General features: G+C 39.9%; 2 protein-coding genes across 3 annotated transcripts in view; one reads left to right on the top strand and one right to left on the bottom strand.

Moving 5' to 3' along the window:
* Nucleotides 1-8,820, top strand: part of FARP2 (FERM, ARH/RhoGEF and pleckstrin domain protein 2) — a 92,575-nt gene extending 83,755 nt beyond the window's left edge. The window contains exons 23-25 of one of the 2 annotated variants that reach the window (XM_042460970.1): nt 2,659-2,779; nt 6,972-7,111; nt 8,713-8,820. In XM_042460970.1, the coding sequence (XP_042316904.1) occupies nt 2,659-2,707 (49 nt within the window). In that variant the 3' untranslated portion in view covers nt 2,708-2,779; nt 6,972-7,111; nt 8,713-8,820. Of the gene's footprint in view, nt 1-73; nt 139-2,658; nt 2,780-6,971; nt 7,112-8,712 lie in introns of those variants that run through there. The other variant, XM_042460969.1, reaches the window with a different exon arrangement.
* A 4,035-nt stretch (nt 8,821-12,855) lies between these two features.
* On the bottom strand, nt 12,856-26,444 carry STK25 (serine/threonine kinase 25). Its single transcript, XM_042460971.1, has 10 exons — nt 26,178-26,444; nt 22,957-23,013; nt 22,394-22,502; nt 20,566-20,723; nt 19,017-19,202; nt 18,618-18,763; nt 18,076-18,190; nt 17,409-17,480; nt 15,290-15,426; nt 12,856-14,391 (listed from the first exon to the last, which is right to left on the bottom strand). The coding sequence occupies exons 2-10, from the start codon at nt 22,990-22,992 to the stop codon at nt 14,352-14,354; spliced, it is 999 nt and encodes a 332-aa protein (XP_042316905.1). The 5' UTR covers nt 22,993-23,013; nt 26,178-26,444; the 3' UTR covers nt 12,856-14,351.
* Between the last annotated feature and the right edge of the window lie 1,328 nt (nt 26,445-27,772).

Here is a 27,772-nt window from a genome sequence, read left to right as displayed (position 1 = left end):
AGCTGGAGATGATTCACTTCTAAGTCTGTACCCATTAGTCTGTTGTTTTCCTTCTTTCCTTTCACATGATTAGTCTGTTGTGTGGCTCCCAACCAAGATCAGGGAAAGACAGCGGCACCATGCAATTTTATTGTTAAGGTATGTCAGTGCATACTAGCATGCTGTTTCCTTTCATCCTCATAGGGCTTCAGATCTCAAGAATAATAGAGGATGTTTCTGCACTGTTACATAGTTTTTTAAAATTTGAATTTATATGGAACATACAAATGGTGAAACAAGCTTCTGCATTTACCACACTGCTGAATTTGATTGCAGACTTTAGGATATCTTACTACATAGTTATGTCAGTTCTTCTTGAACTTCGCTTCCCAGGATATTATTATTATTATTATTATTATTATTATTATTATTATTATTATTATTAACCTTTATTTAGAAAGCGCTGTAAATTTACACAGCGCTGTAAATACAGTCTTTTTAATTAGACGGTTCCCTGCCCTCGGGCTTACAATCTAAAAAGACATGACACAAAAGGAGAAGGGAGTGGTGGTGGGGAAGGGGATGAGGTCCAGTAGTTCTTCTCTACCTCCGAGGCCTGAACCAAGACAGATGGACCAGAGGGAGGACTTGGCTTCTTAATGGATGGTTAATCTTCTTCCTGGCAGGCCTGTTAGAGCTGGCCTGCCTCTCTCTCCCTCAAGATGGTGGATGAAGGGAGAGTTTAATAAATCTCATACTCTCTTCTTAGTATATTTTAGGAAAAATAGTTCAGGGGAGTGCACTGGAGCTCTCCAGACAAGGATAGTAAGTACCTCACTAAACTGTAAATCCCTGGATTCCTGGATAATGAGAAATCAGCATTCTATGAAAATATATTAAGAAAAGCATCTGAACTACATTTACAAAATCTGACTAGTCTGAGTGATTGGAATGGGATTGTTCATAAAGGTATTTAGTAAGATCAAAGGAGACTACCTAGAAAATATATATATATATATATATATAGATAGATAGATAGATAGATAGATATATATATATAGAGAGAGAGAGAGAGTCGTCCCTCCACATTCGCGGCTTTGATCTTCATGATTTTGCTTACTCGCGAGGTCAGGCCACCATGTGCATGCGCATTCCTCCTCCTCGGCTTTTCCCCGGGAGGAAAAAGCGCAGGAAGGAGCAGCCAGGAAGCATGCATGCATCAATCCCGCCCCTTTCCTGGCCGAATCAGTTCCTTTCCCATAAAGATAAGACACATGCTGAATTTAAAAATCATTGTATTAGAAAGGCTCTCCTACAAGTTTGGTATAAGTATAAACAGACTTTTCCCTAAGATTTGAAGGAAAAAAAAATTTTAAAGGAAAGAATGGGTTAAAATTGAGGATGGTTGCACTATCCCAACCATATAGTTAGCTAGAAGCTTAAATTTAGAAAAATATTCTTAAGGAAGATCTTATTTGCTTTACATGCAAATTAAGGACAGATTTAATTATGACAAGAGAAATGCAGCCATAGAGGTTAGAGAAAATGAGATTTATGTAGAGTTGTGTAAAGACAATGACAATATAATTTTAAAAGTGTATAAATGGCTTCTAAACTTAAAGACAAAAGATGAGCCTGTAAAAGAGTACACGATAAGGTGGACCAAATTTTGGGGAACTTCTAGGAATGACCATATAACACCGGTCTTGAGGTCCCTTGCACTGGCTGCCTATTAGTGTCCGGGCAAAGTACAAGGTGTTGGTGATTACCTTTAAAGCCCTACATGGCTTGGGCCCAGAGTACTTGAGGGAACGCCTTCTTCCCTATTGTCCGTCCCGCACACTAAGGTCCTCTGGAAGAAATCTACTACAGCCAAAAAAATCTAGGCTAACATCAGTTTCCCAGAGGGCCTTTTCTACCACTGCTCCTAAACTATGGAACGACCTGTCAGAGGAGATCCATCACATTTCCACTCTGGTAGCTTTTAAGAAAGCGCTCAAGACGGATCTCTTCCGGCAGGCCTTTCCAACCTAGTTATCCTCCCCAGATATAAAGATATTTGTCCCCTCATTTGTCTATTTCCCCCGCCAATGTTTCTGCCTATTTTTTGGTTGTTCAATGTTTTAATGTTTTAAATGTTTTAATATTATTACTGTTTAATTCTGTTTTAGTACTGGGAATGGGGGGGTGGTGGTAGGTCTAGGGTTTGATTTTTTTAACTCTATTGTAATTTGTTGTATTTTATTGTTGTAACCCGCCCGGATTCTTCATGATTGGGCGGGCTAGAAATAAATCTATTATTATTATTATTATTATTATTATTATTATTATTATTATTATTAATATCCATATGGATGTATGGGGGAAAATATGGTCCAAAGACATAAAATTTACTTTGTGCTGTGATTTAAAAGAAAGCTTATATATGATGACGTATAGATGGTATTTACCCCAAATAAACTTTCAGAAATGGCCCAGAATGTATGTTTTAAAAATTAATAAAACTTAACTCTAACCATAAATCCATTGATCCTTCGCTGGAGGCCATCATAGTAGCATCAAACAAAAAACTTATATGGATTGTGAAAATTCATGAAATTGGTCTGAAATTTGTCAAGCAGTTGTCTTTTTCCATAAATCACACACAGCTCTGGAGCATATAGTTACTTTTGTTTTCAGCACTCGCCTGGAAAGGGGAAGGGGATGGAAGTCTGAACATGGCAATTGAAATGGCCAAGAAAAATCACTGAGAGAAATCAGATATGTTTCTGGAAAATTCCCTCTGCAATCGTTCTAAACAGTAAGTAGCCTCTGTCATCTGATTTGTGACTCTGGGCCCAGTACAGACCACCACTTTGCGGCGGCCCGGGGCCATAATGGGCTGGGGAGCACTCTGCGCTCTCCCAGCACCGTTTGGGCACGCGGCATCTGATGCACCGATGCTTTGTTGCACCATGTCCAAATAGGACGATCACAAAAGATGTCCCACGCTGCTCCAGGGCACTATGGCACCTTGCAGCAGCACGAAAAAGGAGCTACTTTTTCAGCTTCTTTTTGGGGCGGCGGATCGTTGCTGGTCATGCAGTTGCGCGCCCTGATCCGGGGCAAGAAAGGGGCCCCGTCTCACTGTTCTTTCTGTCCTTGTACGGGCTTGGTTAATTATGTATGTTGCATGTTTCATTGGGAGAAAAAAGTTTAGATACATAGCCTATCCGTATCTGGTTTCATAAACTTCCAACCTTCTCTGATGTCCCAGATTATTCAGGTCTTGGCAAATAAGAAACTCATACAATTAAATAAGTAATAGTAATAAATTTTGCATTGTATGATCTTCCTTTTCTACTCTTTATACCATTGGAAAATATCCATCCCTGTAAATTACTGCTCACATTCATATCTAGGGAAGCCATTAAATAAAATTTCAGGTTCTGTGTTCTCCTGACTGGCTTCCTGTATCTCTGGGGTTCATCTCTGCCATATGTCCCCTAGAATGCCATAAAGCAGCATTACCCAACCTGTGCTCTGAGGAGCCCTTAGGGCTTCGCGTGCACTTCCCAGGTGCTCTACGGCTGCTCCAGGAAAATGCAAGAAATAAACATTGAATTAAATCAAAGAATACGAAGCAAAAAGTAACACTACTACTAAACACCATTAATTTGTAAGAGATAGGGTAGGCCTCTTAGGGGCTTTGCCATAGAAAGTGATTCTAAAAAGGGCTCCGCAAATCAAAAAGCTTGGGAACCCCTGCTCTAAACTGCTCATGGGTTTTTTTTAAAAAATATTTTCTAGTTTCCCCTTCCCTCACTACAAATCAGATCGAGGTGAGATGTTTCTAGACAGAAACATTATACGGTACAGTGCACCCTTGTTATTTGCTTGGGTTTGGTTCCAGGAACCCCCGTGAATAATAAAATCTGTGTATGCTCACATCCCATTAAATACAATGGCATAGCAAAATGGTGTCCCTTATATAAAATGGAAAAATCAATGTTTGATACTTGAAATATATACTTTTTTTGGAATTTTTTCAAGTCGTGGATGCTTGAATCCATGTATTAAAAATCCATGGATAAGGAGGGCCAACTGTAGTTGTGTACAGGCATCCGCTGGTTTTTGATGCCTTGATATTTGACACCTTGCTCTTTCAAGTGTCAAACAGCAGACAACTTCCATTAATTCAACATCAGTTGTCTACAGCCTCTCCTTGGATTAATGAGACTTGTTTGTGTAATTTACAAGTGTGGAAAGAATGGATTTTCCTCAGTTCTTCCTATGGACTGCTCATCCATTCTCCTGTTCTTCCCTTTCTCCTCCAGCCCTGTTGTATTGAAGGAGGGAGGGTTGGGAAGGCAGGAAAGTGGCTGGGAGCAAGCGGCATGGCTCCTTTTACTTTGCCTTCCATCTGCCTTCTCCTCCCCCAGCCTGCCAGCTTCTTCCTCTGGGGGCCTTTTTGTAGGAACATGTCATGACTAAAGCCCAGGGAGCTACAGGGAATGGGGGTGAGCCCTGTTTCCCCCACAGCAAGGGCAGGATTTCCCTCTTCCCTTTACCCCTGACAGTAATCTAGCCTGACCCCTTCAGGAAAGGAATCTGAAGCTCACTATTTATTTATTTATTTATTTTATGTATACCCCGCTCTTCAGCCACAAAGGCTTTCAGAGCAGTTTACAGGTTTTTTTAATTAGACAATTCCCTGCCCTCAACCTCTGCAGGAAAGGAATCTAAGGATTACGTAATCTGATCCTTTCAGGAAACAAATCTAAGGGTCATCTAGACTGAACCCTGCAACCAAGAAATATAGTGTGCTGATTTATTTAATTTACAGTATATAGTATGTTAATTTAGCTTTTTGCATGCATTCAAAAGTGATATACGGTATGTTACATTTTTCAGCAGCCAAAATGCAGGCTAAAAAAATTGGGTTCAGCTTTTCAACCCATCCCACTTTCTGTCAGTCTTGCGGTCCCTAACCTGTCAGATAAGTGGGGGGCTAACTGTAGTGGTTGTGAAACACTGTATCCATAGAAGTTCCACATTGTGTGGGCTATGGCTGCCAGGAGTAGAATAACATATGCATGCTCTTTCCTTTTTTGAGAGGAAGGTTCTCATATCCTTGAAGGATCCATGCCACCAGCACTGTTGATGTACCACAGTCTGTTAAATGTCTGCTCCCTTCTCCTCCCTCAGGATCCTCAGATGAGGTTTCTCTAGAACAGGAGTCCGAAGAGGACATACATTCTTCTCGTAGCTCCCTGGACAGACAGAGCCACCACCGTGCCAACACTACCATGCATGTCTGCTGGTACCGCAACACCAGTGTCTCCATGATTGATCACAGTGTGGCCGTCGAGGTACCCAGCAGCAGAGCACACATCACTTTCACTTGCCACTCTGTCTGTCTTGGTTGCTGGTTTCTCTGCACTGTATACATCCGTGCGGTTTTCACCCCCATCTTCATCATTGCCTTCATTGATTTCACTGGCTGTGTGAGAGAGAGCAAATGAAAGAGTGACTACAAGATGTCTGAACATATTCTTTGTGTGTTATCTACATGTTTCCATCATTTTCTCAGCTATAGGATGCTTTGAAAAATATGGTTGAGAAAGAACAATCCCAAAATCTTTTACTGCCCAAGATCCCAAATTTCTCCCCTGAAGAAATGCCATTGCTCCATTTTTGCATATTCTTCTTCTGTTCTGTCGCTTATGTTTGGACTGTAAAGTCTGTATTTATCTGGGGTTCTCTTTTATACTGCTCACGTTCTTGTTGTTTTAAAAAGATGCTCTCTGCTACATCATGGTATTTACATGGTGTCATTTTGGGGGATGTAACTTAATAAACCTGGCACTATTATATTTTTAAGAACTTGCAGGTGACTAAAACCAAGGTGAGAAACCTTAAGACAGCCTGGTCCCAGTTGTGCCTAGCTTTTTGAGGGCTTCCCCCACTCCACAGTACTTGCTCGTTTTGATAGGCTCATCTTCATAGAATTTTTATGAGAGATAGCAATTGTGATATGGTCTCCCAAGCAGAAGATACAGAGCTAGAATCTGCTAGTGGGAGGAGGGGGGTACTTCAAACCCTCCCTGCTAAGCTGGTGCTGATGGAGGGGATAGGTACACCTATGTGTATCTTTCCAATCCCCCAAGTTCAAAAGGAGCGCACTTGCATGTAGAAAGATGGGTTCAGCAGTGTAGCACTCAGAGTAAGAACGTGCTTGATCAGTGTTTTATCACACATCATCACTTTATTGGCTTTGAAGGACAAAGCCAGCTGTGTGATTTTTATGGGATCTGAACATTTAGGAAAAAATAGACTGGCTATGTTCACAGAAGAAGCACTGAACCTAAATGTAGCCTCCCAACCACCACTGAAACCATATCAAGCAGAAACAGAACAGGACAGCTTGCACATCATGTGGAAGTGTATTCCAGTACATTCTGCTACTATGAACACACAGCCTTGTATTCCACCAATGTATTAAACATCCTTTTATTCTGGGACTAGAGGCTCACATATATATTGGTTTAGCACCAAGGTTTGGATTTTAGACCCGGCTGAGCTAGGTGAGAAAGGAAATGGTAAGAATGGAGGCCACTTAAAACTGCCAAAGAAGTAATGCCTATCTCTGCCTTCATTCTTTACTTAACTGCTGATTATGCCTAAGTGAGTATAAGCACTTAAAAGCATTGAGTATAAGCACCAAAAACTGCTATAAAATTTGTGTTCTTGCCTGTGACTAATTCCCGTGTACTACCTTCAGTAAAAAAAAATTAATCTTCATATTTTCTTCCCAAAGCTCTGTGATCCTTTGCATTGCTGATCTTAGGACTTAAAAATCCCGGACCTTATGGCATCTACGTATCTTTTTGTCACTGCTATTGGTTTTGTTCATGCTATTTCTTTTAACAAACCTTTTCAAGTTACTGTCCTTTCTTTCTCTAAATCTCTTTTTTTCTCTTTTCTGCCCTGTGCTCTTTTTTTCTGTTCAGTTTTCTACTCCCTTGCTGTTTCTCCAGAACTTCCTCCTCGCTATTTGCTGGGCCAGACCCAGCGGCCCAACACTATCACCCATGTTTGCTGGTACCGCAATCAAAGCCTATCATTGTCTGATTATCTGTGCATGATTCAGGTAAATTTGCCTCTTCCATTCTCAATATTGTTAGGCTTGATCTGTATAAACCAACCTCTTCCTGACACGGATTATGATAGTGAGGACCGCTGAGATTTCCAATTAAGCAGTATCTGGGCAGCTGCACTTTGCCCAGCCCTGGTGTAAACCATGTATTTTTTACTTGTGTCATCACCATCACAGTGGCTCTAGTGTGCAGAAACAAGGATCTGATACAACAAAATGGGTCATATCAAAAAAGAACAACCAAAAAAGACCCCTTAATATACATTGCCATTTCTAGCATTTAGATCAGAGGTGGGAATGTTACTATCCATATGTTGTTGAATGGCAACTCTAAGCAGCTTTAATCAGCACAGCAAATGAGGAATACTAGGAGGTACATTCAACAATATCTGGATAGCCAGATATTTTTCACACCTGTTTTAAATTTAATTTTTCCCGTAGATTTAATCATAGCAGACTACCCACTCAGTAGTGCTCAAGCTTTAGTTTATCAGGTGTTTCAGTGTAACATTATTGCTAAGTGCTCTTCAGAACCTTGCTCTCACTTACTTCCATGACCCTGCATTTTTCTTTCTTGCCTTGTTTTTGTTGTCTTGTCTCATTAACCAAATTCAGACTTTACATGTTGCTAATTGCTACCATGTTTTGGGGAGCAGATGACACACTTGCATTAAAGTGAGGTGGGGGATTTAGCAAGTATATTAAGGTCTGTGATTTTATCAGAGAGGTAATCCACAATTGCTGTACCTTACCCAAAAAGATGTCAAATGTATGTAGTTACATGGAAATTGATTACTCTGTCAAAAAGGAGTATGAATAGTGGTTGTGACTAGGAATTACATTAGTCTTAAAGCATTACATATTTTATTCTTTGTGTAATACTTCCACAAGCCCGCTTTGAAACAGTACAATGCTATTTGAGTAATACAAACTGGAAAAGAGGTACCTCGCTTGGATTGGAGATAAGTTTGCTGTTCTTTCAGCCCTCTTTCCTTCTAAAAACCTGGATGGATGTGAATTTGCATTAAAGAAAACTTAACCAATTATTAGAAAACATAATAATTACAATGGGCAAGGTGGCTTTGCTAGATTCTGTCATTTTTAAAAAACAAAAATGCTGGATGAACACTCCATTGTGGAAGCTTCATGAGAGAGGACAAAGTTATAAAGAGCTGAGAAAGAGATTAAATGGTTTAAAATGATGGCAATACTTGGGAGAGGGGAAAGTTGGATTTATATTGCTATATATCACTAATTCTGTAAGAGAGATTTATTCACAAGGTTTTTCTAACACATCCATGTTCTATATGGCACATCGGCATATGTGGAGGAAATAAGGGACATTCTTAAAGCAGAGGATATGTTATTTTGATGAATGTTGCCACCAGAGCTACCTAGTGTGTGTATTTATTACACAAAGGATCTATTTGTGCAAAGTCACTTTGAAACAGCAAGTGACATGCGGCATTTCTCAACTTAGAAAGAGTCACACCCTACAACAATTTGTTTTTAAATATGCAGTACCAATAGATGTTTGTTGAGCTATGAGGGAAAATGACCTCAACTCACACCATATTTCTCTCTATGCTATGTAGAACCAGCTGTCAGGATATCTACTGAGGAAATTCAAAAACAGCAACGGATGGCAGAAATTATGGGTGGTTTTCACAAACTTCTGTCTGTTCTTCTACAAAACACACCAGGTAAAAAAAACCTTTGGGATGCAGTTAGGCTCATGTTAGTATTTACACACATCTTATGAATACATTCTGTTTCTTACTTAAATTTACATAAGTGTCCTTTATACCACCTTGGCAAACTAGATGGGGCAAGTGTAATTTTCACCTAAGGTAAAGTTCTTTCACAGTGCTATACCAACAGAAAACTAATACTGATCATAATATGAACAGTATACTTTCTTTAACTGATGAATAAAAGCAAATTCTCTAAAGGCACCTAATTGGACAAAATTACCAGTAGTCCATTGCATCTGTCCAGAGAAAGGCAGGTTTTCTCTACTGTGGCATGAATTAGGCTATCCAGTGAAGTGTTAACAGAACTGTTTCGTTCTCTGTGACTGACAGGTGTGTGCTGGTTGAAAATATATGGTACCATTTATTTGATAATACAGAATCATTTTAAAACAATGTAATGATGTTATGGAAGGAAGACTTTTTAAATGTATGTGATATTTATTTGTAACTTTAGAAACATTTGTTAAATGGTAATACAAACAAGAAACTTTGCTGTTCTCAGGATGACTATCCATTGGCTAGTTTGCCACTTCTTGGCTATGCAGTCAGCATCCCTGTGGAAGCAGATGGAATTCAGAAGGATTATGTCTTCAAATTGCAGTTTAAATCCCATGTGTATTTCTTCAGGGCTGAAAGCAAGTACACCTTTGAGAGGTAATGTGCTACATAGACCCAGTTTGTATTTTGGTAGTATTCTGCTCACTGCCTGCTAGCCAACTAAATATTCTGTAGAATTTGAGTGGAAGTATGCTTTCTGTGGACAGCACTGATGAGCAAAGTAGTTGGTGAACTCAAATAATGTATAAATCTATCTCAAACCACTTAATGCATGAACTTTATACAAAAATAGTTCAAATAGCGGTATTTCACATATGAGAAATTGCTACTCAACCCAGATGATTCAGGGATGATTTGATGCCAAGCATATGCAAAGATGGAATACAAAATTTGGTTTGTTTTTCAGTAGGCAGTACTGCAGGGAGCAGGAGAAAATTATTTCAAACAGCGCAAGTTTATGTGTTATATACATGAAGCATTTTGTTTTTAAAGTAGTACCATAAGCTTAGAACTGATAAGGATAAAATATCCATTTATTTCTGAAAAAACTAAGGAAGAACTATCCCTGCCTCAATGTCTTCAACATTTTTGGAAATGTCAACCGGACTCTTCATGAGTAAATCTGAATTACTGCATCTTTATAGTAAGAGACCATTCATTACATTCAGATCTTCCCTCAAAGAAACTGCCACACAGAATCCAACCAATGACATTATTTTCACAGGCAATAGAAGCATCCTGTTAATCTCAATAAAAATATTTTTTAAAAAATAGAAGCATCCTTTTCAAGCTTTATCTTCATGAAGATATAGGATAAATGCCAAGAGCAGTATTTGTTGATATTGCTAATTGAAGTAGGAAGGGAAAAGGATATGGAGAACAGTTCTTGAATGGTGTATAGGTCAGTTTTCAGTGTACATCTTCCAAGTGGACTACAACTCTTACAGTTATTGTTTTCAGATTATCCCACCGCTGTCAGGGCTAATTATCATGTTATAATACAGGTGCAGTAAAAGTGAAACTCCCTAAATGTAGTTGGACTGCAGTTCCTTAGCACTGAATATGCTAGCTAGGGTTGCTAGGAGTTCAGCATTTTGCCAGTTCCTTCTATCACACACATCAGCAGATCCAGTCTAAAGAACATATTTTACACTGGGTTTCATTGAGGATAAAGTCAACTGACAAGGCTGTGCTATGTAGGTGCAGAGGGATATGAACTAAGTATCTTCACCTGGTGGTCAGTTATGCCCACAAGATTCTTGGGAATATACATTTGATCGATACGCCAGACCTGAAGGGTGGTGCACCATAAATACAATATGCTACTGTTCAAATTCACTAATAGGCAGCTTGTTGATTTACCTGTTCTTTCTAGGCTGGGTGAGACAGAACAATTGTGTGATATTTACAGAGAACCGGAGGTAGAGCAGCTTCACTTTATTCTATAACTCCTTTTGAGGGGTGATCTGGTACATGCTTTACACTAAGCAATGGAAGAGAAGGGGTATCAACTGACAGTCCCCTGGTATATAGATAAGGAGTATTCTCACTTTAATCTACTTGTATCATGAACACAGCAAATTATTAATGCTTACAATACCAAAAAAAAATAGTAGAAAGGGTTAATATCCTCACCAAAAATAATTTTGTGTAACCGAAAATAATTTTGCATAACTTGTTCAAAGAATAATTGGCAGGTAGCTAAGCTCTTGTGTTCTGTTCTCTCATCAGGTGGATGGAAGTGATAAAGAGAGCCACAAGTTCTCCTGGAAGGTCAAGTCTCCTCATCCCAAAGGATGAAAAAGAAAAGACCACAAACTGAAAGCACCAGAGCTGGGTCTCTGTTATATGTTAATTTTCTGTAAGCATGGCAGAAAGGGGGCAGAAGTCTGAGCCTGAGAGTAATAAAAAAGAATTTATCTGCTATTACTGTGGCCAAGTTGGTTGCCTCATGGAAGCGGGTATATTTCTCTGCAGTCACCCAAAGGAAATATAGAATCTCAGAAGTACCCCATTCATGGAAAAATTGTGGCTGATGAATTTATATGACATATGTATTTAAAACTTAAATGAATAGCATTTGGTGATGGTGTCTGGCTGACTGTAAAGTTTGATGGCTTTCAAGTGGCTTCCTATGTTAATGCTCAACTCTAGCTAAACAGCCCTTGTGCAACTTGTTCTGGCAGCCTACCAGCCAGACATGCCTTGCATGCTGCAACTTATGTTCACATTAATATTAGTCTTCCTGAAAGCTTCACCCTTTTTATTTTCCCAAAGCAGACAAACACACTTCAGAAAGTAACATGGCTTGTTGAAATCGGTTAATATACCTCTGCAAAGCAGGGATAAAATCTGGTCATATAAATCTCTCCTATAACTTAGGGCAATGGCAACAAGCATCATGGCAGACAGTATACTGAATTTTCTGCTAAGATGTGAAATCTTCCATGGCAAACATCAACATAAGTCATTTTAAAAAAATACAGCGGTGTCAGCCCAGGAAAAAGAAATCCAGAATACACCTTTGGACAATACCTTTATTAAGACAATGTTGCCCTTGGATAGCAGTGGAAAGTAGCTTGGTTTGATGATGGTTGATCTTAAATCAAAGTTTAATTAACATGTTATGCTATATTGAACAACAATGTGGTGTTGGGTAGTGTATTTTAAAGGAAACAGGCTGGGATGAAAAATATTTATATATTTAACATTGCTTTTTGTAGAATGGGAGACTAAGGGAGTGCTAGGGAAAGTTCAGATTCTGGTCCCTTCATTATTCCTAAGATTGATCCAAACGTTGTATGGGTCTGAATCAGTCTTCTAGGTAAAATGTTAGGGGTGGGTGCCCACATAGAACTTAAAGGGAAGACAGTGTTTATCGTTTGACGTCTTCATTGATAAGCTGCAAAATGCTAAAGACTTCTATTGTAATGGCCATTCAATGTAAGTTAAATGTATTTTTTTATTTATTAGTTGTCCTGTTTTTGGAAATAAAACTATTGTAGACCTTTATATATGGCACTCTAATAATTGTCATAGCCTACTGAGAATATTCATTTTAAAAAAGTGCTCCAGCTCTCTAAGAAATATCTACCTGCACTCACTCTAGTCTGGCTTATTCTTAAGGTTCTGATACATAACTTTGCAGAATATAACCGTAACAAAAGCTTTTTAACTTACCTATAGCTGTAAGTGTGCCATGAGTGATCTACAATTAAATCCAGGTCATAATCCTGAGCAAAATATCACTCTTGGGACAGGTGTCTATATGAGCCCTGTAGCAGATATCACTGGCCTTTGTTCAGTGTAATTGAAATCTTGCAATGTATTAGATAAAACCAATAACTGTTTTTGTCCCTTTGGAGGAACATTATTCTTGCTTTGGTGTTTCTGGTATTAATGCATAAATAAGCACAATGTCATATATTTACTTGACAAGTTAATTTTATTGGAAGTGGCAGATCCCTTTCACTGCTCATTTTAAAATTAAGTCTTTGTTGCTCTAATTATTGGAGACACTTTTGAAAACTTTTTCTGGTGACACTGTGTAAGTTACTATAAGGTACCTTTTATGAATAGCACAAAGTAGCAACTTCTTATTTTCCTCTTCTAAATAACCCCATCTACTTCATAAGCAGTCCTGGGGATAATAGTAAAGGAAAAATATTCTTTAACAACTACAGTTCTTAAGATATTGTTCCAGCATACTCTATAAATACCATGAATACAGTCTTCTCCATTAACATTTCTCATACTGTACTATAAATGGAAGATATGCCAAAAAGTCTTCCTTCCACCCAAAATTAAACAGTCACATGCTCTTCTCAGAGCCAGTCCTCAAAATTGCTGTCAGTCACTAAAGGGCTCTACACTTTCAGGAACTGACACTTCATATTGGCAATCTTTAATATGTGTGGCTGCTCTTGATCTCCTACATTACCACTGGAGAGGAAGAGCTAGTTGGAATCTGACATGCTTAATATATTAATTCTGAGCAGTGGAGGAACAACACAGAATATGTTTGGGGAATGTCAGGTAGGACTTCTTCCAGCTGTTGGCACCACACATTTTTCAATTAACTGAAAATCTCAAACCAAATTTAATACAATCATAAACCTCTACAAAACTTGAGGACTTTGTGTAGACCCTCACTCCTTCACTAAGCTGCAGTAGCAACTAAGCATTTAGTTTCCCTCTGTTTTTTTGAAAAGTACATAATACTCTGCCAAAATATTTTAACTGAGTGAGTGTTCATCTGTAAGGTACAAAGTAGCAGCAAAAGGCCTTGGGGAGGAGAGCATCAGCTCCAAGCTGTTTTCAGTAAATGGGCTAGTGCAGAGTACAGCAGCAGTCAAACCTACCCCACAAAAGGAACAAGTAGACAGACAGGAGAAGGAGAAGGCAAACTTCACCTGTCTCAGCAACTGCTAGCCCAATCTTCTCTTAGCTATGGAGGAACACATTACAAGGCTCTCTTGGATTAGCACCAGCATGGTGATAGTCCCTCCTCACTTATCAATAACCTCAAATATACTTTATCTCTGGCAAGAGCAATGGAACTACCACAGTCCTACTTCCCTTTTGGAATGTGTTTATCTATGAATTTCCATTTTCCAGCAGTCAGGATTTTGCTCTGAAACGAGTTCTGACCTGAGAAAAATTGGATACAATTAAAAACCTCCATGAAATACACTGTAGAAATTACTCTTCTAGGGCTCTGTAAAGTAGTCCATGATAATTTGTGTTGCGAATCCCATCTTGGGTGGTCACAAAAACACACACATACAAAGGCTCTGAAATGTCTGGGAATCCATAGCACAATGTTAACATCCAACAGCAGAGATGGTGATGGATTCAAGACACAGTTCCTGTGGAGCTGGGGGGGAGCCATCCTTCCTCCTATCAGCAACAGAGTGGACTCTTCAGCGTGCTGAAGTCAGGTGGTTCCTACTATGTGAGAACCTGAGGAAGAGAGAGGAAAGGAGATTTCTATGGCTTCATAGGTCATCCTCATATCTGTTTTCTTCAAATTCAACACCCCTCCCCAAAATGAATTACTGTATATACTCATGTATAAGTTTAGAAATTTTAGTCAAAACATTGACTCAAAAAACTTCAGTTGACTTATCAATGTACGTTGATTGTAAGGTTCGATGTAAGAACTGTACTTTAACTCTGATCAAAAAAAGAGCCTTCTCTGGGTCAAGTGTTGAAAGGTGAGAGCTTAGTCCATCCTAAAAGAAGCTCCAACCCCCTCTACACTCTGCCACAGCAGCACTTCTGGCCTTTTTGAATGCCTGGGCGGGAAAAATGTGATGACAGCTCTTTAGTGCTTCCCCTCAGAGGCACCCCAAAAAGAATCGGGCTTTGAAGATTTTGAGTATGACATTTGTGTATGTATGTTTGTCAGCTTTTCTCGGTTAAAATTAGACAAAATTATTACATCAAAGTTAAAGACTATAATCACTGCTAACATAGTCATTTGCTCTGCTTTGCCTTTTTATCCTTTTTGACATGTACATTTTCTTAGCCTCGCCTGTGCCTACTAGGTTTTACCCTTGACTTATCCACAGGTCATATCCCTATCCATAATTTTGGCCCCAAAACCTGCCCTCGACTTATACATGAGGTCAACTTTTAATCAAATATATATATGGTAAACAATGGCCTCAGGCAAAATATCCGACACCATGTTTATCTAAAAATAAATGGCCCAGATTAACGGCTATTCCTTATTTCTGCATTCAGTTCCCAGTAAAGTCTTAGATTTCACTATTCCATCCAACTGTCAACCAAAGGATTGGCCCCACCCTGCACCAAAAATTAATCTAGTCAATTTAGCAAACATAAATACTTTTACCTTTGCACTCGCTCCACCATGTGTGCAATTAATTTGTCAGAGATTCCTGGACAAGATTCTTCGGCTAGGCCAAAGGCATTCTCCAGTTCCTCCATGGCTCCTACGTTCCCTCCAGTCTGCTTATGCTTGTCTTTGAGCTGCCAAGAAGTTAATTAGCAAATTGTTTGGAACATCAGAAAAGTCTAAGTAGGAGTAACAAAATTGCTGTTTTTGCCTGAGGTGATAGCATTAACTGGCACTGTGATATAGTAATGCATTTTTCCCTGCACAATAACACTGGAACAGAGGCAAGTCTAATACAATTTAAGGCTGCAGTACTACACACAATTTGCCTGACATCAATGAGATGTATTTCCAGAGAAGTATTGAAAAAAAGGGTGTACATTCTCATTTCTCTTAACCTTATGAATTCAGGAAACATTTGTCAGATTAAGCAGTGAACTATCCTGCATTATTCTCCAACCCAATCGTTTGCTTTATTCAAGAGTGTATGCTAAAGCCAGTACCCATGATAAACTGGCAGCCCCATATAAACAACATACAGCTTTACTAAAACACACAAATGATTCCTGACATCCCACTTAGCAAATTCAAAGCAAGAGCTAGAGAAGGCATCTCTATCCATTGTCTTAGGAATATAGGGGGGTTAAGGAGCTATTTTGTTAACCAGTGGCCCATTTTGTCATATGAAGAATCTTAACACCCATTTATTCCTTACTTCACCCTTACTCAGCACACCATACGTTGTCTGCTTCATAGGCTAAAACAACTGTCAAATATTTTGAAACCAAATTTGAAATTATTAATTTTTACATAAAATTTTGAATGCAGCACCTGGAAGTTTTGGGCCACATGTTTAGACCAATCTAAGTATGAAAGCACAAACACTGCACACATTAGGTAATGTAAAGCTGAGTAACTGCGTTCCACTGAAAAATGACACACACACCCATCTATCAGCTATGCAAATTAAGTCATTTGACCTGTCCTCAGAGAGCCTGGCTTGTAATCCAAGGATCAATCTAGTTGTCCTTTGCTAAATTCAGGGTGCCTCCCACGTTGTCGGGACGTAGAACACAGAAAGGCTTAATACTAAATCTCTGAGAGAACGAAGTCTATTCTAGTTCCCCTGGTGGAAGGAAATGAGTTCTGCTAGATTACACAGAACACCATCTAGCCTATAGACAAACAAGACCTCAGAGCTAAATGTATTGTTTAGTACCAACTGCTTCATTTAGTTTTTATTTTTCTCTTTGAGAAAGAGTTACTTCATATTACACTCAACGCATCACAATCTAGAAGGATAATGGGACAACAGGCAAAGCCCAGTGAGCAATAAATAAATCCACTTTATAGGACAGACAAGGAAAACTGACACATGAAATTCTGTTCTTTGCTGGAAAGCACTTCTTTACATAGACATCCAGCATAATTGTTATCATTTTATTACATCCTTAGCTCCAAGCATTGGAACAAGAGCCAAAGTAGACACGATGGCACAACCATGTGCATTCAAGTGACTACCCACACAAAGTGAGGAGGGGAGGAGTCTTTCTTGTCTTTAAGCATAGAGAGGAAAAACCTTGCCTACTCCCCTGCACTCCCTTGTTTCAGGCAATTTTCTCCCAGACAGTGGGACTGAAGAGAAGATTGCTGAAAAGAAGGTTGCTAAGGTAAGGCAGAGGAGAGGTAGGGTGTTGTCCTCCTCACTTGAGTACACTTTTTCCTGTGAAAAGATAACCTCTCTACCCCTATTTCATGTGTGAATGCAGTACACATGGGAAAAACTGTTCATGGTGCTAAAAGCTTGCCCCCCACTTGGTTAATCTTATGAGCCACAGCTGCTTGCTGTTCACATGTATTCACATGCATTAGCAGAAGGGAATATATGGTAGGAAAAGCTGAAGCATCACCATCTATGTTCAGATAAAACTGTCAGAGCTCTGAAGCCACTAGAAGCAATAAACAAATGCATCACTACTGAATCATGCAGATACATCACCTGTTCTTAAGCTTCTACTCCACTCTTTCCTAACTCAAAGCCTTACATTTCTCAACAAACCCCTTCAGGTGTTAGAGGCAAGTGTATGAGAAAAGTCAAATCCTGCCACTGCCTCACCTCTCCAAAGACAGGTCGAACAAGGGTGGAAAGAGATTGAGACCGTGGCTGCCGCTTGATGGGTTCAGCAGGCTTGAAAAGGAAGGAAAAAAGGTTGCCAGTTAATGTTTGCCTGTACAGTCCTGCCAAACTGTTATTTTCTCTTTTAACCACAAAAATGATTTGTACTGGCAAGCAACATTAATCCACTTGCCATGGCAGGAAGAGAGGGAAAACTATATGGGGAAAACATTCATTTAAACCTTCTAGTTTCTGCTGCAGACACAGCAGCTGTCACTCTCTTCAAAAGGAACATAAAGGGAAAGTATGGTACTGGCAGGAACAGAAACGTATATGTCAAGGGCCCAGTATTTTTATTCAAATCTCTCTGGAAGCCATATTGCCATTCTTGACAAAAATTCTACATTCTTGGTGTATTACTACAGCGTGGGACACCTGTAGGTCTCAAGATGTTGGTAGTCTAAAGCCCTCATCAGCCTCAGACACACAATTACATCACTCAAACCCATAGTTTGAAATCCTTAGGGCCATAGGCTCCCTTGGCCTGCTCAGCACAAAATCCCACAACCTAAAAGAAACAATCTGAGCAGCGTAAGCTGCAGTTCTTCCAGACCTACAACAGTGCTTTGGATAACTGTTCTTCAGCTGCCTTGAACACCAAACTGACCTTTTGGGACCCAGGATGAACCATCCCTTTGTGCAGTTTGTTCAAGGAATTGGGGCGAATGGTTGGTGGGAAAGTCCAAATGGGTCCTTGATCTCTTTCATCTGCATCTCCATCACTACAAACAAAGAGGTACAAAGGCAGCTCATATCTAAATGCAATGCCAAGTAAAGGAAGCTATGCACACTTGCCATGCCACTTCCTATCCAGGCTACAAAGTACTTGGGGTCAAATACACAGAATCCCCATTTTGTCTAGTAGATGCCCAACTCACTCGCTGGAACTAGGGATCCCTGTGTTCCATTCCTCTCTTCTTATGGAAACAACCAGCAAGACAAGTCATAGGTTTGCTCCCATTACTTTGCCCATCCCCAGCAAGCCACACAATATTATTATTGGCTTAACCTAAAAGAAAATGCTTAGCGGAGTTTTTTGTCCAGATTTACAGTGTACAAAGACCTTTCTCAATAGCAACTGAAATGAAGTTATAATATGAGGGTGGTCATGCCTATAGAGAGAACAGGAATAACTGAAGAACTACGTACATGTCAGAGTCATCTGAGCTTGAATCCTCACCATGCCCTTCTGACTTCCAGCGTTTGTACCGATCAATAAGCTCCATGAGAAATGATGTTTTCTTAGTATAACGTGTAATAAATTTGTGCTTTAGCAGTTCCTTTGCAGTGGGCCTCTGTGAAGCAGAGGAGACAAGATAAGGTTTGCTTGCACTGGCCAAAATCAAAGCCAGTATGTGGGCTTTTTGGAAAGACTTTTCATTTGGAAAATGACTCAGGCCTGCTATGACCCCTTGCTGTTGGCCCATGTCCACTAAGAAAAGCATTAATAGTTTTTTAACTAGAAGCTGCTAGATAACATGACCTTGAGGAGGTCTCTTTCACCCAACACTTGGGGCTCTATCTGTAAGAAGGAAGAACATTACTTACAAATCTAGGGTCCTTGTTAAGGCAGGCCTCCACAAATTCCTTAAAGGGTTTACTGTGGTGTCCCTCTAATGTTGGAGGGTTGTTTTTGGGAATCAGGAAGAGAACTCTCATAGGATGTAGGTCAGAATTTGGAGGCTCTCCCTTTGCCAGTTCAATAGCAGTAATGCCAAGGGACCAAATATCTGCCTGGAAACAGAAGGAAAGAGAATGTATTCAGAACACATTCCCATTGTACTGCACATGGAGACACTGCACAAAAAACTTTTATCTCAGTTCACAGGAAAAATCCAGAGATACAATCATTCACTCTGCCAATATTATCCTGCTTATTGATTTGCCCTACTTCCACATGCAAGTGATCTGTGTGATCATCATTTTGCCACCTCTCTGATCTAAGCCTAAATGAACATTACTTATAAGAAAAAAATCATTTTATGATTGACAGATTCACAGGATCACAAAGACATGTGGCTTAGCATGAAGCATTTTTATGAAATCAAAGCTTACTAAAAGGAAAGGAAAGAAAGAAAAAAAGGCAGCCTTGATGGTTGGACTATTAGACCGAAGATAGCAAGAAGAAAATGAGAGCTGTTCCACATTTCCATACTCTCTTTTTGTAGTCTGTAGTCAGCCTTGCTAGCTCTTTGATTGAAATTTTACAGCCTATAGAAAGCATTGCTCTCTATCTTCAATAGCAACATTTAGGCCTGAAACAGATGGGCCGAAAAAATAGCAGCAGGGCTATGCCAGCACCATTCATGCTGGGGCTGCAGTGACTGCATGTGCTCAACCTTGATCTAGGCCACAGTCGCTGTTTTGAACAGTATTTTACAGTTCCTTTTAGGCCCAGTTCTTCAGCAGTGACATGGGTCTGGCACAATTTCTCTACATGTTTGGGGTGTGCATCGTCTAAACACTATGCCCCAAACGCGGCAGGAAACTGTGTCATTTGGCCCATCTGTTTTAGGCCTTGGTCAATATATCAGTACTATACATGAAGAACAACTTATGTCTGTAGGTTAAAAGTGGAAGATCTTAACCAATATTCCCAGCAGTTTCTTGTATAAAGTTCCAGATGCTCATTTGACCAAATTAATGTGGTCAACAAAATTCAAACAGACCTTTTTTACTAAAACATGCTAATAGGAATGTGCCCCCCTTTGCAGTGAGTGCAGCTAATTATTTTATATCACAAAGTATGAATAACCAATTATTAGGATTACAGCAAGGCGGGGAGAGGAACTTGACACACTTTATGATGCACATTCCCTCTGGCATATCAATGGAGTGGGCAGAGGAGAGAACATGATAACTGCAGAAAGAGCCAAAGCCAAGGTGGACAAACTCACCAAATTCACACACTCTTTCTCATGCACTCTTACACAAATTCTCTGCAAAGCAATTAGGCCTGAATGTACTCCCACCATGCCAGTTTCACAGCCATGTACACTTTTCTGCACCCTTTGTCCATCACTTTCTCAGAAAACATGTCATGAATTCTAAACAATGAGCTGATGACTGTAAGCTTTTGCCTTCTCCTCTCACTCACCTTGAAGTCATAGGCTGACTGCTTGATAACTTCAGGTGCCATCCAAAAAGGCGTCCCAACAAAAGTGTTTCGCTTGATCTGAGTGTCTGTGAGTTGGCCAGCCACACCAAAATCAGCTAATTTCACATCCCCTTGCTCTGAAAGTAGCACGTTGGCTGCTGTTAATATAAAAAAAGGCACAGAAATACTTTTGAATCAAATGATCACACAGTGCACTGTATCTCTCTTTCAATATGAAGTTATGCCTTATTAAAACTCTAATAAACCATTTTGTGTACATCCCTAGGCTAGAAGAAGAGAAATAACACAACTGGCAATTAAGTCAATCCTCTCTACAGCTCTCAGTCCAACCTAATAAGACAGGAAGGATGAGGTTCTGGTTGTTAAGAAACCACACAGGGAGCCTACCCTAAACCCAATACACATCCCCACTGCTGAATTTGCCACAAAACAACAAAACAGTAACCTTTTACCTTGACAAGTGGCATCTTACATCTAAAACAAAGAGCACATACCCAATGTACTTTGTTTACAACTATTCATGGTCCAGGTGTTGCCCATCCCTGCTTTATACCTTCAGAAGTAAGGTAATAGCAGGACGGAAGCAGGACAAATGGTGCGGTCTTGCCTGATGTGCTGACTGTTATTTAAGCCTACTTCCCCACTACTGTACACCATTTCCAGTCTCCCCTCCCTCTTACTTGGTTCCTTTTCTATACAATCTTGGAAATGGTACTGCAAGCATTTCAGGGAGCTTACTTCAAGACCGTAAAAGATTACAAACCATGAGAATCAGAAATAATGCTTACATTTTGATGAATTACAGGTCCTAGCAATTTTTTAAAAAAGTGATTAATTTAAGTTTGTCAATTAAAGCATCCTCAGAATTATAGGAAGCATGTTTATATACTGATGGACTAGAGGTCTCAGCAATTTTTTAAAGTGATTAATCTAAGGCCCAGTACAGACGGGCCCTTTGCAGCATGCCCATGATGTGCTAGGGTTGCTTGGGGATGGGCAGGCCCCCTGCAACCCTAGCACGTCATGGGCGCGCCGCCGGTGCAGATGGTGCGCGCAGCGATGACATGCCAGTAGCACAGTCTCCGAATGGGGCTGCACCGCTGGCATGTCATCACACCATTGCTGGCGCTTTGGAGCAACTTCCACATGCTCCTTTCTTGCTACGCAGCAGTGCTGCACAATTTGGTTGCTGCGGTGCTGCTGCAGAGCAAGGAGAGGCGCCTCCCCGGCACCTCTTTTTGGCACTCTGTACCGCGCTTAAGTCTGCCTGTTACTCTCTATGAAGCCAAATCTCAGTCCTTATTTTATATAACTTGGATAAACAATAAATTATTTTAATACATAAATGGATTTGTGACTGTGATCCCAAGTGCTGATGTGCTTATTTCAAGTAACTTACATACACATTTCACTAAACCCCTATATATTTCACAATTTGAACAAACACTCATAGGTGGCAGGCAGAGCCTGGGATTTCTGCAGAATGATGACATCCTGTTATCTTATCTAACAAGTGGAAGTCAGGTTTCCTCTTGTCCCAACCCCTGTTGCAGACACCAGTTTCACTGAAGCCTTTTTCCTCCTTTCATAATCACAAAACCTATACTTAAAAAAAAAAAATCAGCATTTTTCTGACTACTCTAATAGGTGCAGAGATCAGCACCAAAAGCCAGACTCCTTAATCCCGAAATGGAGATGTCTCAGCTAGATTTGTTTTCCCTGAGGATATTGCTGCAAATTAAAAAGTAAACATGACCTCACTGGTCTGATAGGAGAGGAATAGAGGTGTGTCTTTTGCAAGCCTGACCTTTGATGTCTCTGTGGATTTTCCTCTCAGAATGAAGATAATCCAAACCCTTTAATATTTCTCGCAGGATGGTGGCAATGTAGGTCTCTTCTAAGGGACCAGGCTTGAGCTGCAAGAAAAGGTAGAAAGATGGCCAGGGAGTGGCTGAGTTGGCCTTGGTAATGAAAAGCCTTATAAAAAAAGTTGTCCAACCTTCCCTGCTTAACAAAGCTTTAACTTGGATGTGTGGAATATTCATTCATTGATGGGATGGAGGAAAAAAGAGAGAGAAGAATTCAACTCCAGTCAATATCACACCCATGAACTTATACAGAAAAATAAGCAGGATCAGAGGAAATCTCCACTTACAACTAGGCTTGAATTGCTGAACAACACTGAGATTTTCCTTCATAAACTCATTGGATAAAGTGAATTTGGTTGAGCAATATAAGGAATTTGCATGATGTGGCAGTTCTCTACTATGACTTGAGATTATGCTTCCTGGAACCAAGGCTCCATTCACTTGAATTCTATGTTCCAGGCTGAATGTCAACACAATATCAGAAATGAACAGAGATACTTACTAGATCCAGTGCTGAGCCACCTCCCAAGTACTCCATGATTATCCAGAGTTTGGTGCCCTGTGAGTTGGACAAAGAAATATGTTTCTTATTAGGTTTTTTTTTTACTTAAAATCTTTACTAAAACATAATAAACAAACCAATAACCAACATCAAAGATTCAGTATATTGAAGGATACTAAGCTGATGTTTCCTGACCAAATAAGAAATCTCCATCTTAGATGAAAACAATTATAATAAAGTATCTTTCCAAAAATCAGCATGTGAAGAAAGGGGAGCGACAAGACTGGCATTTTCTTTTGCATAACTGATACACTTGTGTCAAGTCTCTTAAAATTTAAAGTGGTCTTTCTTATGCCTAACAGCCCTTATTTTTTTCAGTTAATTTCTCCATCAATATGATGTTCCAAATTATGTCTAACCACTGAGAAAGTAACATAGCATTTAAGCCTTTCCAATTATGTGCAATCGCTAAACATGCCGCCAATCATACATATTGAACATGATAAATTCATTATGAGAAAGACATTTGTTAGCATTACAGTATAGAAAAAAAATAGTAGTCCCAACTCTGGTGATAAAAAAAATTGTCTATGATATAATTTTACTGATTTCTACAAACACCAAATTCCAGAAATGAAGTACTTGTGGAGATGACTGGGATGGAGTCACTGGGCAAACCTGGCTTCCTGACAGCCGATCATGCTTCAGGCTGACTGTGAGGGAGGGGCTGCAGGGGAAGGAGTAGATATAAAAGGCAGAAGTGAGTGACTGTGAGTTCAGATGAGAGTTGAGGGGAAGCTGAAAGTAGTTGAAGGGAATTGAGTTGAGGGAAGGTTTGAGTTCAGAGAAGGTTCTTGAGTAGGGAATCTGACTGGGCCTAGAAAGGGTCAGAGAGGTATTCTGACAGGCCAGTAGAGAGAGAGACAAACTGCCACTACAGACCAGCAAAAAGAGCTGGCTTGAGGGTGGGTGGGAGCATGACATCCACACGCCCTGACTCCCCTTCCAAGCTGGCATCATGCTGCCCACCAAATCAGATGGCAGGAAGCATTTTGAAGGCACAGCGTTTAAACACTGAATGCCAAAGAAACACTGAAAAAACCACAGCCGTGGCAGCAATGGTGCCCTTCCCCTGGTGCAAAAAGGAGCAGCTTTCTGCCTCTCCTTTTTGCATCAGGAAAAGATCGGATTGGGGTGGCGGTGTGCGGTTGCCACAAACCCAATCCAACGCATAAAGGGGTAGCATGGTGCTGTCTGTTTTTGGCCAAAATTTTTCAATATAGTCAAGAGAAGGATACTGACTGGGAGAGAAAGTGCACTGGAGATTGTAAAGAGGAAACTGTGAAATGTCTACAACTGTTATATTAAGGTAACCATACCATATTTGAACTATTCTACCTAAGTTACTTTCTTGCTAAATGTTACAAAGTCAGTGTTTATCTGTTATTACAGAAGCCTCTGCATGAGTCAATTCTGAACTATAAAGACACAGACAAACACACTACCTAAGACAGGGCCAAATCAGACAGCAGAAATAATCCATTTTGAGACCGCTTTAACTGTCATGACTCAGTGCTAATTTTGGGAACTGTAGTTTGTTGTGACACCAGAGCTCTCTAACAGAGAAGGCTAAATGTCTCACAAAACTACAGTTCCAGAAGTTCCCTATCATTGAGCCAGGGCAATTAAAGTGGCCTAAAGCTGGATTGTTCCTGCAGTCTGTTTTGGCCCATAATAAACTTATAAGAGGAGGACACATGGGACCCTAGGCCTTTATACTGTACATTTAGGGGACGTATATAAAGGGTAAATTCTGGGCAGGTGTCACTGACAAGGAGCCTTCTATAAGTGAGAGGGAAAGGGTAACCTCAAGGCATAGAAAGGAGGTTGTGTCACAGTCACATACAGTGGTAAGACCTCAACTCGCCAAACTGGTGCCAGGTATTCCCACTTGAGCCTTTAGAAAATACTTTCAATTTTATGGGTGTTAAATACACCAATGTATTAATTGTATACAGTGTTCTTAAATATTGAAGGACAGGAGTTTCATAGGCTCTTTCAACCACAAATTTTCCCAGTCAGAATCAAGGATGCTTGTACTCAAATCTTTTTCCCCAGACTAATTTTTCCTAGATGGTTAGAAAAAGTAACCGAGACTAGAAACGCGTATAACCTAGAAGGCATGCCTTTAACTTTAGTTTCACTTGGTAGCATGAACTGTTTAAATGAAAGTTGTTTCCTTGTTGCCTGTTTTTGAATTTCAGACAAAGAAATAACATTGGATATTTGCACAATTTGGAACCAAGAGGGAGTATGTTTCCCTAATTGTTCTTGCAACTGATTACCAGTTTGCTGAAGAACAAACTCCCAACCAATAGAATGGGACCTGAAGACCTGAGTGGGACCTGAAGACCTAGTGACATCATGAAACATATTCCTGGGGATAGTTTTTTGTTATTTCTAGAGATGAATTCTGCAAACAATCACATGTGACAGTGCTAGACAGACTGTACCATTTCAGACTACAGGTGATTTTGATGACATCACATGCTTGAATGCTTTCCTATATAGGTCTCCTTGTGCAAATAGGGAAGGTGCATAATATACAGAGGGCTTTTAGAAGGGGGCTTGGTCATATCAGGAATATAGTTTTAGACTACAGACCAAAAATCTATAGAGTTATTTAAGGGGAAGATATTTTAAAGGCCTGCTCTGGAATTAATAGGCTGGGAGACAGGGAGAGGAGTGCATCACATGAGTTTCATGTTTCCTCTTTTGTATGATTCTGAATTTTACTTAGATTACAAAAAAATATCAAGTGAGCTAAATATATGTGTACATTGACTATTGATATTTTAACTTTTAACTGATGCCAATTGTGCAAAGATCTCTGAAGATGGAGTTCTCTTAACATGCTCACTGTTCTTTACTTGCTAGGAATCTGCTTATCACAAAATTAATGGGAGAAGGAACCTATGAAATGCCTGCTGAGTACTGTGAACTCATTTCTTAAGAGGAAAGTGCTCAGAGATCATCAGCTGGCTTGTTTTCTTTTTCCATCCCCAAACATGTTTTCCCTGCAAATCCAAATACTATTAAACTAACAACCAAAACAAACAAATCCCACATTTTCCCATTTCAGTAAATAAATTGCAATGTTGTTCATCTGTAACTGGAAACCCAAGCATTGCCATCCAGGCTTCCTTTGTAGCTGTGATTACCTTCAAGTAAGAACCATAGTAACGGGTAATGTAGGGGCTGTCACACTGACTAAGTACTGTTATCTCTTGCTGGATGTCTTCAATTTCATCCTCAGCCTCCTCAAGGTCAATTATCTTAATAGCTACCACCTCTTTAGTGCGGTTGTCAATTCCTTTGTACACCTCTCCAAAGGACCCTTTGCCAATCCTCTCCAGCTTGGTGAACAGTTCCTCTGGATCAACTCGAGAGTGCTGTGTCAGCAAGAATAAATAAGAGTGGGAAGAGGGGCAAAGAGAAGACAGAGAATTAAAAAAAAACCCCTCAGTGCTTTCAATAGCAATGCAAGTGTTTCATTGTCTAACCAGATACTAAAGCCATCCTATTATTTCATACCACATAAAAGCACCCAATAGTTGAAATACATACAGTATGGAGGAGGAGGGAACCTTTGACCTTCCAGTTGTTTTGGACCACAACTCCCACCATTCATTACCACTGGCTAGGATGTCGTAGGCCAAAATGCTGAGGGGGCAATGGTCCAGCACAGAGAAAGCACAGAGGCCACAGAAGTTTCAAATGAAAAGTGACCAAGTGCCAAAAGTCACACAACAAAGTGCATCTTTCAGTAATGTATGGATGAGTGTATGGAATTTGCTTGATATGGTAAAAGTCCTTGATCAGGTGGCTTTAAAGCAGGATTAGACAGGATTTTTGGAGCACTGATCTATAAACAATTATTAGACAAGACAAAATTCTCCACATTTTGAAGCAAGATGTTTCTGAATGCCAATGGTGGAAGGCAGGGGCAGGAAGAGCAGAGGTTAACCCTTTCATGCTCAGCTCAGCTTCCTGTATCTGGTCAGCCACCATTGGAAAACACAAAGTTAGACTAGATTAGTCCTTGTTAACTGACCTGATTGGCAGGGGCTCTTCTTAACATATTAAACTTGTTTGTTAGTAAGCCTGCAGTCCAGCCCTAAGCTGATTCCTATGCTAACATGACACACAATTTAATTATGTATTAACCATGGAAGCACCCAAATTTGCTCGTCATTTTATTCATTGTTTGTGCAACAAGAAAACCTTGGATTGCTATCAATACTATCTATTTATCTTCATATTGTGACGTCGAAAGCTTTCATGGCTGTCATTCATAGTTTTTTGTGGGTTTTTCAGGCTATGAGGCCGTGTTCTAGGAGAGTTTTTTCTGAACGTTTTGCCAGCAGCTGTGGCTGGCATCTACAGAGAATGCTGGCATGGAAGAGAGTGGGGCGTGTGTGTATGTGTATTTTGTTGGTTGAGAGGAAGTGATTTACATGTTAATCTGGGTATTGTTCTGTTGTTGAATGGCAAGGCCTACAGGGTGTGTATTGAATTAACAATCCATTGTCTGCTGGGAAAACTCCTGATCCTGGGTGGTTTTCATTTGCATTTGCTAGGTCTTGATTTTGATGTTTTTCAGGACTGGTAGCCAGGACTGTTTACTTTAAGTGTTTCTTCTTTCCTGTTGAAGATGTCCAGGTGTTTATGGATTTTAATGGCTTCCCTGTGCATTTTGACCTGATAGTTGTTGGCATAGTCCAGGAATTCAGTGTTTTCAAACAGCATTTTATGC

The sequence above is a fragment of the Sceloporus undulatus genome, chromosome 3, assembly GCF_019175285.1.
Source record: "Sceloporus undulatus isolate JIND9_A2432 ecotype Alabama chromosome 3, SceUnd_v1.1, whole genome shotgun sequence".
Lineage (NCBI taxonomy): Eukaryota > Metazoa > Chordata > Lepidosauria > Squamata > Phrynosomatidae > Sceloporus > Sceloporus undulatus.
Note: the sequence above shows the minus strand (reverse complement) of the source record. Positions and strands in the feature narration are given on the sequence as shown.

Bases quoted from the DNA above. Each gene is read 5' to 3' on its own strand.
- STK25 (XM_042460971.1), bottom strand. From the start codon at position 22,992: ATGGAGTACTTGGGAGGTGGCTCAGCACTGGATCTA. The intron at 22,503-22,956 runs GTAAGTATCTCT...CTTTTCTTGCAG, and splicing joins GTGGCTCAGCACTGGATCTA to CTCAAGCCTGGTCCCTTAGA. The intron at 18,764-19,016 runs GTAAGTAATGTT...TCTGCTTCACAG, and splicing joins TTAACAAGGACCCTAGATTT to AGGCCCACTGCAAAGGAACT.